The following is a 17000-nucleotide window of genomic DNA, read 5'->3' as shown; positions in this document are numbered from 1 at the left end:
ATGGAGGCGGGGCCGCAACGCCCAGTTCCGCAGAGGCAGGCTACGTGCTTGCGCAGCACGCACGGCCGGGGAGGGGCGGGCGGCGGGCGGCGGGCGGCGGAGGCGCGGGGCCTGCTCCCGCCGGCAACATGGCCAAGACCGTGGCCTATTTCTACGACCCCGACGTGGGCAACTTCCACTACGGTGAGGAAACAGGGCTGTGCATGAGGGTTTGGGACACGGAGGTTTTGAGGCGGGGTTGCAACTCCAGGGGTGAGAGCTGACGAACTCTCTTCTCCCCACCCCCAGGAGCTGGACACCCTATGAAGCCCCATCGCCTGGCATTGACCCATAGCCTGGTCCTGCATTACGGTCTCTATAAGAAGATGATCGTGAGTTCCGCCGCCTCGGCCGGGGGTTGGGGGGTGGGGCGAGCTGTGGCCGTAGGGATAGGTGGGCTGGACTGAGTGCATGAAGTGCGACCCGCCCCTAGAGTAGTGGGGAGCTGAGTAGAAGACGCCAGGAGTACCTTGAAAGTGCAGGGTGTTAGGGGTGGCGTCCTCTGCTTAATGGAAAGTACTTTCTCACCTCAGGTCATCCACCCTCTGACTATAGGCACACTAGCCCTTGGCCTAGGGTTAGGGTGATGTGGGGCTGGTTTGAAGACAGAAGGTGTGTTCCTCCTCTGCATTTGAGTGTGGATAGGGCCTTGGCCTCAGGAATTAGGGTTAGGGGAGCGGATATCACTGTATCAGGGTGTGAGGTTTACCCTCAGTTCCCACTCCTCTTTTACCACCTTTCTTTACCTCCAAGGAGCTAGGGTTCCAGGGTGGAACGATGCTGCCGTGTTTGTAAATGTGTATGTGCGTGTGGAACAGAGGAGATATCTTAGGTAATCCTTTTTCAGCCTGGAATACCTCTACATGGTTCTGCTTAATCGCTATCCAGTTTTTCATCTACCAGACATACACATGCTGTCTTCCCAGCTTGGAATTTATGGCTGTGATATGGGATAGTAACAGTTAAGCCACGCCAGGCGTGGTGGCCCATGCCTGTAATCCCAGCACTTTGGGAGGCTGAAATGGGAGGATCACTTGAGGCCAGGAGTTGGAGACCAGCTTGGGCCACAGTGGGACCCACATCTATAAAAATAAAAAATAAAAAAGTAGCCATGTGCGGTGGGTGTGCCTGTAGTCCCAACTACTTGGGAGGCCGAGGCGAGAGGATGGCTTGGGCCCAGGAGTTTGAAGTTACAGTGATCTATGATCAGCAGCCTGAGTTGACAGGGAGGACCTTGTCTCAAAAGAAAAAATAAGACAAAACAGCTAAGCCCAGGCTTTATGTGTTGCTAGGGAAACTAGTGAAGAATATGAATGAATGTTCATTGCTTGTGCCAAGGCACAGACAAATGGATTGGTCATAGAAAAGACTGAGGTGATGTGAGTGCAGGAATCTATATCCCTTGAGATTGTTTGCCTATATGTACCTGTGCATTTTCTGGGAGAAAAAAAGCTCTTTCTTGTCCAGTTTTCAAAGAGGTGTGACACATCCCCCTGACCTTCCAAAGACAATAAATCCTTGATTTTAATTACAAAGTTGACATATATCCCATATATTTGACTCCAGAAAGAAGAATCCAGAGGAAAGAGGACAGAATCAGAGCTTGGGGGAGGAGATGAGCATGGAGAGAACTGGGAATAGGAGATCCAAGGAACAGGGCAGGTGGATCAGGGCTCAAAGTTGAGGAGGTACGATAGGCTGAGCTGGAGGTGGAAAGGAAAAGAAGTGGTCTTCAGGGGGCTCATTTGTAATAACTCACCTGGTTAATCGGAGTCTCTCTACTGACTTAAGGATTGTGGGATGAGGGGAATGCTATGTTTGGCTTCATACAGTCTCCAGGACTGGATTCAGTATGGGTGGTCTGAGCCTGTGGAGTGGGGCTGACCCTCCCTGGGTTCATCTTGTGTCTCCATCCCGAGGTCTTCAAGCCATACCAGGCCTCCCAGCATGACATGTGCCGCTTCCACTCCGAGGACTACATTGACTTCCTGCAGAGAGTCAGCCCCACCAATATGCAAGGCTTCACCAAGAGTCTTAATGCCTTCAACGTAGGCGATGACTGGTGAGGGAGGACTGGGAGTTTTGATGTCTAACAGTTTAATGCCAAGCCCTTCAGTGAGGTCTTTTGGCAGCAGTGGGAATATCTCAAGGGGGGCCTACTTGTCAGTGAATCATAATTCACTTTGTTTATTGAATAAATATTTATTGGTCACTTGTTCTAGGCAGGCCCTGTGCTAAGTGCTGGGAATGCAGTGATGTACAAAAACAAAATTTTAATATTGTATTTTTGCTAAGTCTTATAAAGAGGAGGTGTATGACAGATTATGAGAGTGTATACGTGGAGGATTGTTTAGCTTGGTGGAGTGGCTGGTCGGTGGGGCCTTCCTAGAGGAAGTAAAGATTGAGCTGAGATCTGAAAAAAGAGTAGAAGTAATCAGATGAAAGGGGTTGGAGGGTAAGGGGAGGAATATAGCAGGCAGTAGGGACAAGTGCTAAGGGTCTGTGGTAGGATTGAGTATGAATCATTTGAGGAACAGAAAAAAGGCCAAGTGTAGAATATGAAGAGGAGGTGAACTGAATTGAGGCTAAAGAAACAGGGCCTTTTAAAAGCAAACAGCTCTATTATGAATTGGGGTTTTTACCCCTAGAGTAGAGGGAAGCTATCAAAGGTTTTTAAGAAGCAAGGGATCTTAAGAGGGCTATGGGCAGTTAAAAAAACAAAAAAACAACAAAGGAGTGGTTTGATATCATTAGGTTTACATTGAGCTTGTATCATCCATAGAAGAGTCAGGGTTAGACCCTCTGGGGAAGGGAGTGGATAACAAAGATAAGCCACACTCTACATCCACGAAAAAATAGTAACCATCACAGCTACCAGTTGCTCAATTCTACTTATTTTTGTTTTTAAACTTTTTATTAGGGAAAATTTCAAAAATTTCTGAAAGTGAAGTAGTGCAGTGACCTCCCATATGTCCATCACCTAGCTTCAACACTTAAAAGCAAACGGCCACTTTTTTTTTTTTTTTTTTTTGAGACAGAGTCTCACTCTGTAACCCAGGCTGGAGTGCAGTGGTGCAGTCTTGGCTCACTGCAACCTCCGCCTCCTGGGTTCAAGCGATTCTCATGCCTCAGACTCCCGAGTAGCTGGGATTACAGGCGCCTGCCAGCATGCCCGGCTAATTTTTGTATGTTTAGTAGAGATGGGGTTTCACCGTGTTGGTCAGGCTGGTTTTGAACTCCTGACCTCAGGTGATCCACCAGCCTCAGCCTCCAAAAGTGCTGGGATTACAGGCGTGAGCCATCGCACCCGGCTGAGCAAATGGCCACTCTTACTTCATCTATACTCCCTCATGTTAGATTGTTTTAAAGCAGATCCTAGATGTTATATCCTTTTATCCATAAATATTTTATTATGTATCTCCAAATGATACTCTTTTAAAAAAACATAGTGTCATTATCAAACCTAAAAAGTTAACAGTGATTCCTTAATGTCATCAAATATGCAATCAGTATTCAAATTTCTGCAGTTGTCTCATAATTATTTTGTAGTTAGTTTAAATCCAGATCTAAACAAGGTCTACACAGTGCATTTGGTTGATATGTCTCTTAAGACTTTTAATTTGTAGCTTTTCTGTCACCCCCTTGAATTTATTTCTTGAAGAAACCAGGTTGTTGATCCTGTAGAATTTCTTATGATAGCTACCATTTATTAAGTGCTTACTCTGCTAGGTATTATGCCAAGGGTTGCTGGTGAATCCACTTAATTCTCATACCAATCCATAGATGTATTATAATAGACCTTTTTCTGATGTTATATATAAGTAAATTGAGGTTTGGGAATATCTAGGTAACTTAGCCTCAGTCACATAACTGGTCATTGGAGGGAGCATGATCCAGATCCCAGGTTTTTAAACCACTAATCTGTTTTCCTGAAAGATCTTAATGACAGAAGCAGCCAGGGCTGTAGGATAGAGGCCAACTCATTAGGCTGGCATTGGCACCTTTCCAACTTTATCCCTACGCCTCAGCTGCACGGGATGCCTTCCTGGAATGCCCTTAGTTCTCTATTCAACCTCTTCAAGGCCTTCTCAGGCTTCACACCATCTCCATGAAACCTTTCTTGACCACACCAGCCCATAGAGCTCTGTCCTGCACATACTGCACTGCTCATTTGGTGTTCAGTCACGTGCTGTCTGGGGAGGTTTCTTGTTTTTTTGTTAGTATTCCTGCTGTTATTTCTGAGCTCACTTTCTAGCTCTGAGAATACAGGGTCAGCCCTTAAGCCACACTGGGGTTCTGTAGATGCTCTTTGTGCAATTAGGGAATGCTAATTAGGATACTATCTCTGGGCTATTTATGCTGCATCAGTCTTCCTGTCAAACAAGTTACAGTTGTGCTTATCTGTATTTCCGATGAGAATCAGGAATTTTTCTTCTGTTTAAGAATTTCTGATTGCTTTCCAAGTATTCTAACATAAGTAGCCAAATTGTACTACAGACCTTTAAATGAAAAAAATAAAAAAGCAGGCCCAAGCCAGGCGCAGTGGCTCACGCCTGTAATCCCAGCACTTTAGGAGGCCGAGGCGGGCAGACCACCTAAGGTCAGGAGTTCAAGACCAGCCTGGCCATGGTGAAACCCTGTCTCTACTAAAAATACAAAAATTAGTCAGGTGTGGTGGCACGTGCCTGTAGTCCCAGCTACTGCGGGAGGCTGAGGCAGGAGAATTGCTGGAACCTGGGAGGCGGAGGTTGCAGTGACCTGAGATTGTACCACTGCACTCCAGCCTGGGCAACAGAATGAGACTCTGTCTTAAAAAAAAAAAAAAAAAAATTCCAGACCTCTCCTTTTCACCCATAAATCCCTCTGCCCAGTGACAGCCACTTTCAGCTCCTTTTCCTGTGTCTTCTGGTATTTACCTTTGGATTTCTAAATAATAATAATAATATTAATTGACTGTTATTACTAATCTGTAATCCTTAGGTAATACCTATTATATACTAGGTACTGTTCTAAGTGCTTTGCAGCCATTAGCTTATTTAATCTCAACAACCCCTATGAAGCAGGGTCTATTATTGTTTCCTTTTACCAATGAGGACACTTAAGCACAGAAAGGTTAAACAGTTTGTACAACCTCACTATCATTAGTAGCTGTTAAAGAACCTAGGTAGTCTGGCTCCAGAATCTGTGCTTGTAATCATACTCCCCTCCTGTATTGTCTCTCATTGCTATTTCTTCGTCTGTCAATTTTAGGCATTATCTGTTAAGCTTTTAGTATGGGATATGAGCATTTAGTCTTCTTACACCATCACATTGGCTTCCTTTCCCCTTTCAGCTTCATAGTAATTTAAAAATAAATCAGTATTCTATGTTTACATTATTATAACTCTGAAAGATTCATTTACTATCAAGCCAAATAGTGTAGTGTGATTTAATCTATTTTCTTCTAAAGCTTTTTTTTTTTTCCTGGAGCTGACAATTGCATTATTTTCTCATTTGTTTAGTTTTCTGGTATTAATCACTAATTCTTTCCAAACCTTTTGAGAAACTGTAAAACCCTACAATTCTTGCTTGAACCCGGGAGGCGGAGGCTGCAGTGAGCCGAGATTGCACCACTGCACCCCAGCCTGGGCGACAGAGCAAGACCCCCTTTCAAAAAACAAACAAACTAAAAGCCCCTACAGGTCTGTTTTTCACATGGTCAAATGTGTCGGCTGCACTATTTTTTTTTTTGAGACCTAAAACTAGGGATTGCCTAAGCCTTTCCTTTTTAAAAAGTCAGGTTTATATAGGTATAACTTGCATACAGTAAAATTAACCTTTTTTAGGTGTAAGAGTTCTGAGAGGTTTGATAGAATATATCAAGGTGTAGGGCCAGCGCCGATGGCTCACACCTGTAGTCCCAACACTTTGGGAGGCCAAGGCGGGAGGATCACTTAGGCCCAGGAGTTCGAGACCAGCTTGGGCAACATAGTGAGACCCTGTCTCTACAAAAAAAAAAAAAAAAAGTATCAAGGTACAGGAAATTTCCATTACCTGACAAAGGTCACTCACCCCTTCGTAGTTAATAACTTCTCTCCAACCTAGATCTAGCCAACTACTGATATGATGTCTATCCTTATATTTTACCTTTTCCAGAATGTTACATAAATGGAGTCGTACAGTAAGTAGCCTTTTGTGTCTGGCTTCAAGCCTTTGCTTTTTATAAAGAATAACAATGGTAATAATTATAGCTGACATTTATTAAAGGCTTAGCGGATACCGTATACTGTGCTACAGGCTTTTCGTGGGTTATCTCATCACTGTTTCACATATGTAGGTATACAATTCTTTCTTTAAAATGTGTGACTGTGAAGAATATTATTGAACATTATGTTAAAATTTGTTACACTGAGAAGACTAAGAAAAACAGAGCTCATGTTTTCTTTCAACTGATTTCCTTTTTACATTGTACTTGAGTACCTGGAAGCTGCTTGCTTCTTTCCCCAGCTAGGATACAAACTCCCTGACAGTTAAGTGCTTCTTTACTTCCCATCCAGTGCCTTGCACAGGGCTTGGTACATGGTTTGGTCCAAAATATTTGTTGAATAACTTTGCAGATAGCCCAGGTGTGTAGGAGAGGGAGAGAAGATTCTTGAAAAATGGAGATTGGAGGAGTCTGGGATGGGGAGGGAGATATGGGAAGGGCCCAGACAGAGGCAGGAGGGTTCCAACTTGTTCCTCTTCCCTGCAGCCCAGTGTTTCCCGGGCTCTTTGAGTTCTGCTCGCGTTACACAGGCGCATCTCTGCAAGGAGCAACCCAGCTGAACAACAAGGTGACATAGTCCCGAGTCCTGTTCCTCCTTTCCTCTGGCTCCCTGGACTCGGGATTTAACCCTGATCCTGGGCTCCCAGCTTGAGGGGTGGGCAGGAAGGACTGTGACTTGGGTGTTTGTTTTTCAGATCTGTGATATTGCCATTAACTGGGCTGGTGGTCTGCACCATGCCAAGAAGTTTGAGGTGAGTGAGGAGGTGATGGGAAAGACAGTGGCCATCCTCGGGTAGGTGTTGAGGATGATGGTGGGGGGCAGCTGGGTAGGGGAATTGCTCTTCTCTTTATGAGACCACTGTCTTGCCATAGGCCTCTGGCTTCTGCTATGTCAACGACATTGTGATTGGCATCCTGGAGCTGCTCAAGTAAGTAGCCCAGGAGGAGATGGGGGCAGTTACAGGATTCTTGGCTGAAGAGGTCTCTCAGACTCAGCCTTGACCTTGACCTCACTCCTCCCTGATTAGCTTCTCCCAAGTTCTTGATGCTTTATTCAGGCTGCCTCTTCCACTGCTGCAGATTCCCTGCTGCCTGCTCACATTTCAGCCTTCTCTGCATATCCCTCTCCTGTCCCTGCCTCTAGCCTCTGGGCTGGAGCCCCCAGTTGCCTTTAGGGAACTGGTGACATTAAGTTTCAGGTGACCAGGGCAGAAGCAGACTCTTCACAATTCGAGACCCGGTGTTTGGGAGGAGTGGGTTGGGGGGTTCACTTCTAGCTCAGACCCTGGCTTTGGCTTCCCTCTAGGTACCACCCTCGGGTGCTCTACATTGACATTGACATCCACCATGGTGATGGGGTTCAAGAAGCTTTCTACCTCACTGACCGGGTCATGACGGTGTCCTTCCACAAATATGGAAATTACTTCTTCCCTGGCACAGGTATGGGAATAGGGATTACTTTCCCCTATGCACCCTTCAGCTCTTTACCATGAGTGCCTCCTCAGCCTTCTAGTCTCATCTCAGGTGTCCCCTCCTCAGAGAAGCCTTTCCTTACCACCCCAGTTATCATAATCACCTCCTTCCTCATTCCTCTGTTACATCAGCCTCATTGTTTCCCTCAGAACACTCACTGCTATTTGTGTTTATTGTGGTTTTTTGTTTTGTTTTGTTTTGTTTACTGCCTCCCTCCTCCTCATGGCTACTTCCTAAAAACATAAGCTTGGTGGGATATCGTAAATTTCATTAGTTCCATTCATTGCTGCATCCCTACTGCCTAGTACACAGTTGGCTCAGAGTGGATCCCCCAAAATTATTTGCCAAATGAATGCAAGCTGCAAGAGATTTAGTGGCTCTAGGGAGTTTATGGTGAAGCTACATAGATGGAATGAGAGGCTCCCAGAGTGCAGATTGGGGTTGAAACAGCTGGGTTGTGGGTGCTTCCCATGTGTGGCTACCACCACCCACTTCCCTATAGGTGACATGTATGAAGTCGGGGCAGAGAGTGGCCGCTACTACTGTCTGAATGTGCCCCTGCGGGATGGCATTGATGACCAGAGTAAGTACTGAAGTCTTCCCTCTGCTCCCCCTAGGCCCCTTCTTTTTCTCCTTGAAATAACCTCTTCTGCCTGGTATTGTCTGCTGTTGGGCCAGTTGTCCTTAAGGATGAATGGCCTTCAGAGGGACCATGAATCTCTGGAAATTGTATGCAACATATCGTGTGTATGTGCATTTTTCTGGGAAAAGTCATTGGCTTTCATCAGTCACTCATAGCAGTCTGGGATCCCTTCCAGAAGTTTCAGACCAATGATTTGATTATTTTGGGTTGCCCCTTTCCTGGGCTACATGCTCGCTCAACCCCCTTTTTCCTTTTGTTCCCTGTCTCCCCATCCCCTTGGGGTGCCAGGTGCCCATCTTTGGCCCTCTCCCAGGTTACAAGCACCTTTTCCAGCCGGTTATCAACCAGGTAGTGGACTTCTACCAACCCACGTGCATTGTGCTCCAGGTAATATTGTCAGTTCCTCCTCAGGAGTGTTCTCCCTGGGCTTGGGGAAAGAGAGCAAGGGAAGAGGAGGTTCTTTAGGTTGGTGGTGGAAGGGGTATCTGTGATGTTCTGATCAGTTATCTCACTGCACCTTCCTGGGGTTTTGCTTTTTGCAGTGTGGAGCTGACTCTCTGGGCTGTGATCGATTGGGCTGCTTTAACCTCAGCATCCGAGGGCATGGGTGAGACTTGCTCTCCTTCTTCCCGAGGTTTTCAAGTGGCCTTGGACTTCAGTACGTGGGTGGGGTTAGTTAGGGAATGGGCCTCACCTCTTCTTGGAAATCAAAAATAGCTACAAATTGTACTTGAACTAGAAATGTCATCTTGAACAGGGTTCCCTAGATGGTCATTCATTCACAATGTATTTTTATTAAGCACCTATTATGTTCCAGGCATCATACCACATCATGGGGATGGAATAAGGAGTCTCCCGTGGAGTTTACAGTTTAGGAAACAGACAAAAAATAAATAATCAAATGAAGTAAATAGATTGTTATAAATTCTATGAAAGAAAAAAAGAAAGCTGAGACACAGGATACAATGGGGGACCTACTTTAGATAGCATGATTTGGGAAAGTTTTTCTGAGGAAGTAAAATTTGAGCTGAGACCTGGAGACTAAGAAGGAGTGAGTCATAAGAGGAATAGAGAGAAGCCTGTCCCAAGCATTGACAAAGGCCCACAAAAGGCTCTGAGGGCTGGGCCCAGTGGCACACACCTATAATCCCAACACTTCCAGAGGCCGAGGTGGGAGAATCGCCTGAGGCTAGGAGTTTGAGGCCAGCCTGGGCAACATAGCGAGAGCCATCTCTACAGAAAATAAAAAACAAAATCAGCTGGGCATGATGGTGTATGCCTATAGTCCTAGCTACTCAAGAGGCTGAGGCAGGAGGATCACTTGAGCCCAGGAGTTTGAGGTTACAGTAAACTGTGATTATGCCACTGGACTTCAGTCTGTTGAGGTGAGGTCCGGGAAGCTGGCCATGGTGAGATTGTGCAGAGCCTTTAAACCTGGTAGGGAGTTTGAATTATATTCCAAAGATGATGGGAAACCATCGAAGGATTTTAAGCAGGAAAGTGACATGATCCAATTTGTGTTTGAAAGTGACTATTCTGACTGCTGAATAGAGAAAGGTTTGGGTAGGGGGAATGGGGATGGAAGTAGAAAGACCAGTTAGGAAGCCATGGTGTTGGTTAGGTGCCCAGACTAAGGTGGAGGAGGTGGCAATGGAGAGAAGTAGATGATCTGAGAGGCGTGTGTGTGTGTGTATACACACACACACACACACATATATGTTTTTTTTTTTCTTTTTTGAGATGGAGTCTTGCTCTGTCACCCAGGTTGGAGTGCAGTGGCACGATCTTGGCTCAGTGCAAGCTCTGCCTCCTGGGTTCAAGCGATTCTCCTGCCTCAGCCTCCTGAGTAGCTGGGTCTACTACAAAGGCGTGAGCACCGCGCCGGGCATGAGTTATATTTTCAAGGCTAGAATTGACAGAACTTGCGTTGATAAGAATAGTTGATTAACAGGCAGGGTGCCAGGGAGGGTGTTGAGCAGAACAGAGGTGGGACTGTGCTTTATTTTAAAATTTTTATTGAGACACAGCATATAAAGTATGCACAAATCTTAAGGGTATAACATAATGAATTTCACTATCCAGATAAAGATTTAGAACATTTATAGTTTTCTTGTGCTCCTTTCAGGCAATACCTAAAGGTATTTACCTTGTCTTTTGATAACCTCCTCCACATCTTCTCTGGTTCCTTTTAACAGGGAATGTGTTGAATATGTCAAGAGCTTCAATATCCCTCTACTCGTGCTGGGTGGTGGTGGTTATACTGTCCGAAATGTTGCCCGCTGCTGGTGAGCACTCTCCTGATTTCCTCCCCTGTTGTCCAGTGTGAGCTAGGGTGTCCCTCAGATATGGCCACGTGGGCCCTTCAGCCCACTTGGTCAGCCTGCTCCCCTCTGCTGGTTGGTTTCAGGACATATGAGACATCGCTGCTGGTAGAAGAGGCCATTAGTGAGGAGCTTCCCTATAGTGGTAAGGACCACCCCACAACACCCCCATAACAGGAAGGCCATTCTCACCAGATTCCAGAATGACCTGGTTTGAAGGCAGATGGGAAATTTTACACTCTCAGAGCTCTGCAGACTAAACCCCTGGGCTCAGAGCAGGGAAAAGATTGGGCAGCTATTATGTAGGTGCTCTGGATGGGAAGGAAAAAGATTGGGGAGTCTTGTTAGCTGCCTTTCTCAGTCTGAGCCATACTTTCTCCTCTCCTCCCCAAGAATACTTCGAGTACTTTGCCCCAGACTTCACACTTCATCCAGATGTCAGCACCCGCATCGAGAATCAGAACTCACGCCAGGTCAGCAGCTCAGAAAACTGAGCACAAACTTCTCCTGAAAGGTGGAGCCCAGGAGAGGTCAAAGATGTGGGAAGTAGGAAAAACCAAAGAGAAGGAAGTTCTAAGCCATCACGGTCACTGTTATTGGCTAGGAGGCAGTCCAGGTTAAAGTAGAGGCAGTTGGGGTTGGTGGGGAGGGACAGCTACCAGTTGAGGGACCTGAACTAGAGGTACCACTGAGATGAAAACCAGGATGGTAGGGGTAAAAGGCAGCTAGGAGATTGCATGTCCTGGGAATCACTGGAAACTGCTCACTCTGTATTCCTCATTTCCAACCAGTATCTGGACCAGATCCGCCAGACAATCTTTGAAAACCTGAAGATGCTGAACCATGCACCTAGTGTCCAGATTCATGACGTGCCTGCAGACCTCCTGACCTATGACAGGACTGATGAGGCTGATGCAGAGGAGAGGGGTCCTGAGGAGAACTATAGCAGGTCTGAGAGCAGGGACTTCAGCCTACTTTCAATGGGCTTGCTGGGGAGGTTTAAAAGGGAAAAAGTAAATGGGAAGGTATTAGCTTAATTGTCTCTGGCTTACCTCCTTTAGTCTGCTACAATTTCCTCACTCTTTTCTTTGCTATTTTTAATGACAAAAGTAATATGTATTTATTGTAAAATTTTAAAACAGCACCAAAATATGGTGTTGGCTTTCACACAATCCCAGACCTATTCCACAGGAGTAACCACTGTTAATAATTTTTATTGTTTTGGATAAGCCTTTTTCTATAGATTGCAAATATACTGTTCTGTATGTACGTATAAACAAACACAGATACACTCATTTACAGTTTGTGTGGTTTTTAGTTTTTTGTAAATACAAATAGAGTCATTCTACCTATGCTGCTTTACATCATATAGCTGTTTCCAGCTAGCTAATATAGATCTGCTTCAGTATTTTATCAGCTGTATAATAATCTATTGTGTGGATAGATTATTTTCCATTTTTTGGTATTACAATAATAATGTGGCAATTAACCCCCTTACATATACATCTTTGCATTCTTGTTTGAGTGGGTTAGATAGTAGAATGGTTGCTGCTAGGTCAAAGGCTGTGTGCATTAATTTTTTTTTTTTTTGAGACAGGTTCTCATTCTGTCACCCAGGCTGGAGTACAGTGGCATGATTATAGCTCATTGCAATCTTGAACTCGTGGGTTCAAGTGATCCTCCTGCCTCAGCCTCTCGAGTAGCTCAGATCATAGGTGTGCACCATGACACCTGGCTAATTTTTTTTTTTTTTGGTAGAGACGGAGTCTTGCCTTGTTGCCCAGGCTGGTCTCAAACTCCTGGGCTCAAATGTCCTCCTGCCCCAGCCTTCCAAAGTGCTGGGATTATAGGCGTGAGCCACTGAGCCTGGCCTAAAATTTTTTATATTTGGTGCCAAATTGCCATCCAGAAAGTCTGTAGCAGCCTATAGTCTTGCCAGCATTTTACTCAGTCTTTCCAGGTCTTGAGCTGGACAGGTCACTGCCTGCATACTGCTCTCTACGGCTCTTTGATTTCTTTGCTCTGTTAATTTTTTCAGGTGGGATAATTGCATTGTGGTTATGTTTTTGTTTTTTTTTTTTTTAAAGTGTTTATCTTTCTGAGATACATACAAAATATTGTAGATGGAATAAATTAGGGGGAAAAAAGGATAGGATAGAATTTTTTTTTAATCCCAAAACTTTGCTGAAAAATGAAAGGGAAAGACAACAGAACCCAGAAGTGCAGAAACAGATGCACTTAATGGGGAACAGATTTCCTTACATGACTGAGGGATAACCACAGCTGGACACTTGTGGGACACGCAGTCTTGCTCCCACGCAGGGTTAGAGGTTTGAGCCGGCTCTGCTGCAGAGCCTGATGGCCTTCTCAGCCCCTTCTAGAATCTGCTTCTGTCTTAGAATTCAGGCCTCCGAATCTCTCCTCTGGACCTGGGCTTTACTGCTCTGACTCTTGGGGACCTCTCCAACTCTCCTCCTCCAAGGATATCCCCCAATCCCTTCTGAGTGAGGAAGTGTCTGAACATCTGGCTTCAGGGCTTCCAGGACTATTGGAAATTGCTTTTCATGGTCTGGTTTGGTTTGGTAAAACCTGTTTTTAAGTTCTTCCTTTTGGGTTTTTTATCGATAGCTCCAGGCAGGCATCTGGACTTAGTCTCTGCATTATAATAATACCAAGCCCTTTCACAGCCAGCAGAAGCCTCAGGCTTCTTCCTGTTCCTAAGCCCTACCTCTCTGTCAGGCCACCCACTGAGTTTCTGTTCTTCTTTGATGCCTATAGCTCCAGCTTGCATATGACTTGCAGAGTAGAAATAGGAAGAGTTACCACTTTTTGTAGGTTTGCCAAGCACCAGACACTACTAAGTGCTGTCTATTACAACATATATAATCATTCTGTTGCCATCAGACAACTCTGATGGCTCTTACTCTCAGATTAACACGGGAGGAATCTAAGGCTCAGAGAGTCTAAGTAACTTTCTTTCTTTCTTTTTTTTTTTTTTTTTTTTTTTTGAGACAGTGTTTCGCTCTTTTTGCCCAGGCTGGAGTGCAATGGCATGATCTCGGCTCACCGCAACCTCTGCCTACCGGGTTCAAGTGATTCTCCTGCCTTAGCCTCCCAAGTAGCTGGGATTACAGGCATGAGCCTCCACGCCCGGCTAATTTTTTTTGTATTTTTAGAAGAGATGGGGTTTCTCCATATTAGTCAGGCTGGTCTCGAACTCCTGACCTCAGGTGATCTGCCTGCCTCGGCCTCCCAAAGTGCTAGGATTACAGGCTACAGGTGTGAGCCACCGTGCCCGGCGAGACTTAAGTAACTGTGAAGGTCACATGGCTAGTTAAAGATCAGGGCTGAGATTCAACCTGATTCTCTGACTCCACACCTTTAACCCTGTGCACTTAGAAGTAACTGAGACATTGCTCACCATGCAGATAAGGCCTTTCCTGGCTTAGTTCCTCAGCTTCTCTTTGATGACTTTCTCAACTCTCTGTGTCCCAGAGAATACTTTTTCTTTTCTTTCTTTTTTTTTTTTTTTGAGACGGAGTCTCACTCTGTTGCCAGGCTGGAGTGCAGTGGCTAATCCCGGCTCACTGCAACCTCCGCCTCCCAGGTTCAAGCGATTCTCCTGCCTCAGCCTCCTGAGTAGCTGAGATTACAGGCACGTGCCACCACACTTGGCTAATTTTTGTATTTCTAGTAGAGGCGGGGTTTCAGCATGTTGGCCAGGATGGTCTTGATCTCTTGACCTTGTGATCCACCTGCCTTGGCCTCCCAAAGTGCTGGGATTACAGGTGTGAACTACCACGCCCGGCCTTTGAGAATACTTTTTCAAAAAGAAAGAAACCAATATTGAGTACCTGTTGGGCCCTGTTTTGCTTTCACATCCATTCTTTCACTATGGGTTTATAATACCACGTCACTCTTCTTAAAATTAAAACTCTCCTTTACCTTGCACTTAGAAGAAAATCCAAAATTTTGACTGTGGCTTAAAAAGGTCCTGCATGCTAGCCCTTACCTACATCCAGGATCTCATCTCTAACTACTCTCCTCCATGCACAGTGCTCCTGGCTGTCCTGGCCTCCTTGTTCTTACTGGAATACATCAGTCTCTTTCCATTTCATGACCTCTGTGGTTGGTTTTCGTGCAGCTTGGAATGGCCTTCCAGAAGTCTTTGCCTGCTTAGCTCCTCCTCAGACTTTAGGTCTTATGTCCCAATAGTCCTGTCTGAAATTTCACCCTTTTCCTCCCATCACCTTCAGTCCTATCACTTCATTTTATTAATTGTACTCTCCATCATCTGAAATTATATTTTTTTACTTTGTTAGTTACTAGTCTCATTTATTAGGTAAGCTTTTTAAGGATAGACAACCTTGTCCGGCTTGTTACTCTACTGTATTGCTAAGGTTTATGACAGTGTCTGTATAGAGTAGTTCCTTAATGTTTATTTGATATGTGAATGGGTGAATGAATAGCAGTCTCTACTAACAAGAGGAGGAGTGGTTCTCAACGGGGCCTGAGAAATGGCTTTGGAAAAGGGTGCTGGGAGAAGATTAGAACTTAGAGTGAGATCCTGACCTCTCTCCCCTTGCTTTGCAGGCCAGAGGCACCCAATGAGTTCTATGATGGAGACCATGACAATGACAAGGAAAGCGATGTGGAGATTTAAGAGTGGCTTGGGATGCTGTGTCCCAGGGAATTTCTTTTCACCTCTTGGTTGGGCTGGAGGGAAAAGGAGTGGCTCCTAGAGTCCTGGAGTGGTCACCCCAGGGCTTTTGCTGACTCTGGGAAAGAGTCTGGAGACCACATTTGGTTCTCGAACCAGCTACCCCCTTTTCCTCTCTCTCCCAAGGCCTGACAATGGTACCTATCAGGGATGAGAAACGGACAAGGATAGCTATCTGGGACATCATTGGCAGTGGGCCCTGGAGGCCAGTCCCTAGACCCCCTTGCCCCTTATTTCTTCCCTGCTTCTCTCGAACCCAGAGATTTTGAGGGATGAACGGGTAGACAAGGATTGAGATTGCCTCTGACTTCCTCCTCCTCTGGGTTCTGACTTCTTCCTCCCCTTGCTTCCAGGGAAGATGAAGAGAGAGGGATTTGGAAGGGGCTCTGGCTCCTTAACACCTGAATCCCAGATGATGGGAAGTATGTTTTCAAGTGTGGGGAGGATATGAAAATGTTCTGTTCTCACTTTTGGCTTTATGTCCATTTTACCACTGTTTTTATCCAATAAACTAAGTCGGTATTTTTTGTACCTTTCGCCTTTCTAGGAATGTTAATTCTTGCTAGTTTCCTATTTATGAAAGGAGAAGGAAATGGGCATGATGATGCATGTAATAAAAGCATAGTTAACATTCATTCAGCACTTATCCTACGTTAGGCCCTGTGTATGTATTCTACATTTATTATTGTAAATATAAGAAGTTAATAGAGGATTTTGGTTAAGAGTTAGACAAACCTGGGCAGATTTGAGAGGAGTAGAAGATGACTTCAGGTTTTTGAATCTGGGTGTTTAGTGATGCTAGTTGGTGAAGATACACTGAGATAAAACATGTTAAGTGCTAAGCACAGTGCCTGACATAAGAAGTTGCCCATTAACTGTCTATGTGAAGAACAATGCTAAATACTGTAGTAGCCACAAACATGGACCTTTCTGTAGAAGAGTTTACATTCCAGTCAGTAGTATGATAAATACTGTAGCAGATATAGACTGATACAAGAAAGAGGACTGATAGATGGGTCACTTCCTCCCCTCCATTCTCTGTCTGTTCTCAACACTAGCGTAAAAAGTAGCTTTTGGACTTTTTGGATGAAAAGTCTGGAAAGCTCAGCACAAAGTCAAGTTTGAAGTATGGGATGGACAGCTCTATGTAACATTCTATCAGGTCACTGTTAGAAGTGTTAGAAGGTCTGGACCACAAGAGAGATGAATGCCAAATTTAGGAGCCAGCCAGCTTGGCGGAGTCCTTGGTATATCTCAGGCCCTTGACTAGGCACTGGGGCTCTAGAGAAAGTAAGTCGCCGACTCTGCCCTTCAGGCACTTACACTTGAAATCTTGCTAGCTGTGGTCAAGATTATTCAGTACATATTGTGAAGGCCGACTGGTAGCCACGTAACTGTCACACAAGGGACAGAAGTAGCTGGGAGAATGGATGAAATTGCTCAGGGAGAAAGTCATGCTAGAAGAGCAAAGAATATACTCTTGGAGAATACTCATTCTTTTCACTCATGTTTGGTTTATGTCAGTGGGGAATCCTGGTTAAACACAGGGTTTGGCAGCAA

At 45.2% G+C, this 17000-nt stretch overlaps 1 protein-coding gene across 2 annotated transcripts; it reads left to right on the top strand.

The window, feature by feature from the left end:
- Positions 1–23: 23 nt before the first annotated feature.
- On the top strand, positions 24–15971 carry HDAC3 (histone deacetylase 3). 2 transcript variants are annotated; one of them, XM_054489333.2, is made up of 15 exons: positions 24–183; positions 289–371; positions 1959–2101; positions 6770–6851; positions 6979–7035; positions 7157–7212; positions 7590–7723; positions 8259–8339; positions 8713–8786; positions 8942–9006; positions 10595–10684; positions 10807–10865; positions 11114–11193; positions 11512–11669; positions 15314–15971. In XM_054489333.2, the coding sequence occupies exons 1-15, from the start codon at positions 129–131 to the stop codon at positions 15381–15383; spliced, it is 1287 nt and encodes a 428-aa protein (XP_054345308.1). In that variant the 5' UTR covers positions 24–128; the 3' UTR covers positions 15384–15971. The 2 variants fall into 2 exon arrangements, with proteins under 2 accessions (XP_054345308.1, XP_063521646.1); XM_063665576.1 differs by lacking the exon at positions 1959–2101 and having other exon boundaries at positions 166–183.
- The last annotated feature ends 1029 nt before the right edge of the window (positions 15972–17000 follow it).

This window comes from Pongo pygmaeus, chromosome 4, assembly GCF_028885625.2.
Source record: "Pongo pygmaeus isolate AG05252 chromosome 4, NHGRI_mPonPyg2-v2.0_pri, whole genome shotgun sequence".
Lineage (NCBI taxonomy): Eukaryota > Metazoa > Chordata > Mammalia > Primates > Hominidae > Pongo > Pongo pygmaeus.
The sequence above is the reverse complement of the archived record's forward strand: the minus strand, read 5'-3'. Positions and strand labels throughout refer to the sequence as shown.

What these genes read in the sequence shown, in the direction of transcription:
- HDAC3 (XM_054489333.2), top strand. Translation starts at nt 129, where the DNA reads ATGGCCAAGACCGTGGCCTATTTCTACGACCCCGACGTGGGCAACTTC. An exon ending in GGCATCCTGGAGCTGCTCAA is followed by an intron (nt 7,213 to 7,589) that starts GTAAGTAGCCCA and finishes GCTTCCCTCTAG; the next exon opens with GTACCACCCTCGGGTGCTCT. An exon ending in CGAAATGTTGCCCGCTGCTG is followed by an intron (nt 10,685 to 10,806) that starts GTGAGCACTCTC and finishes GGTTGGTTTCAG; the next exon opens with GACATATGAGACATCGCTGC.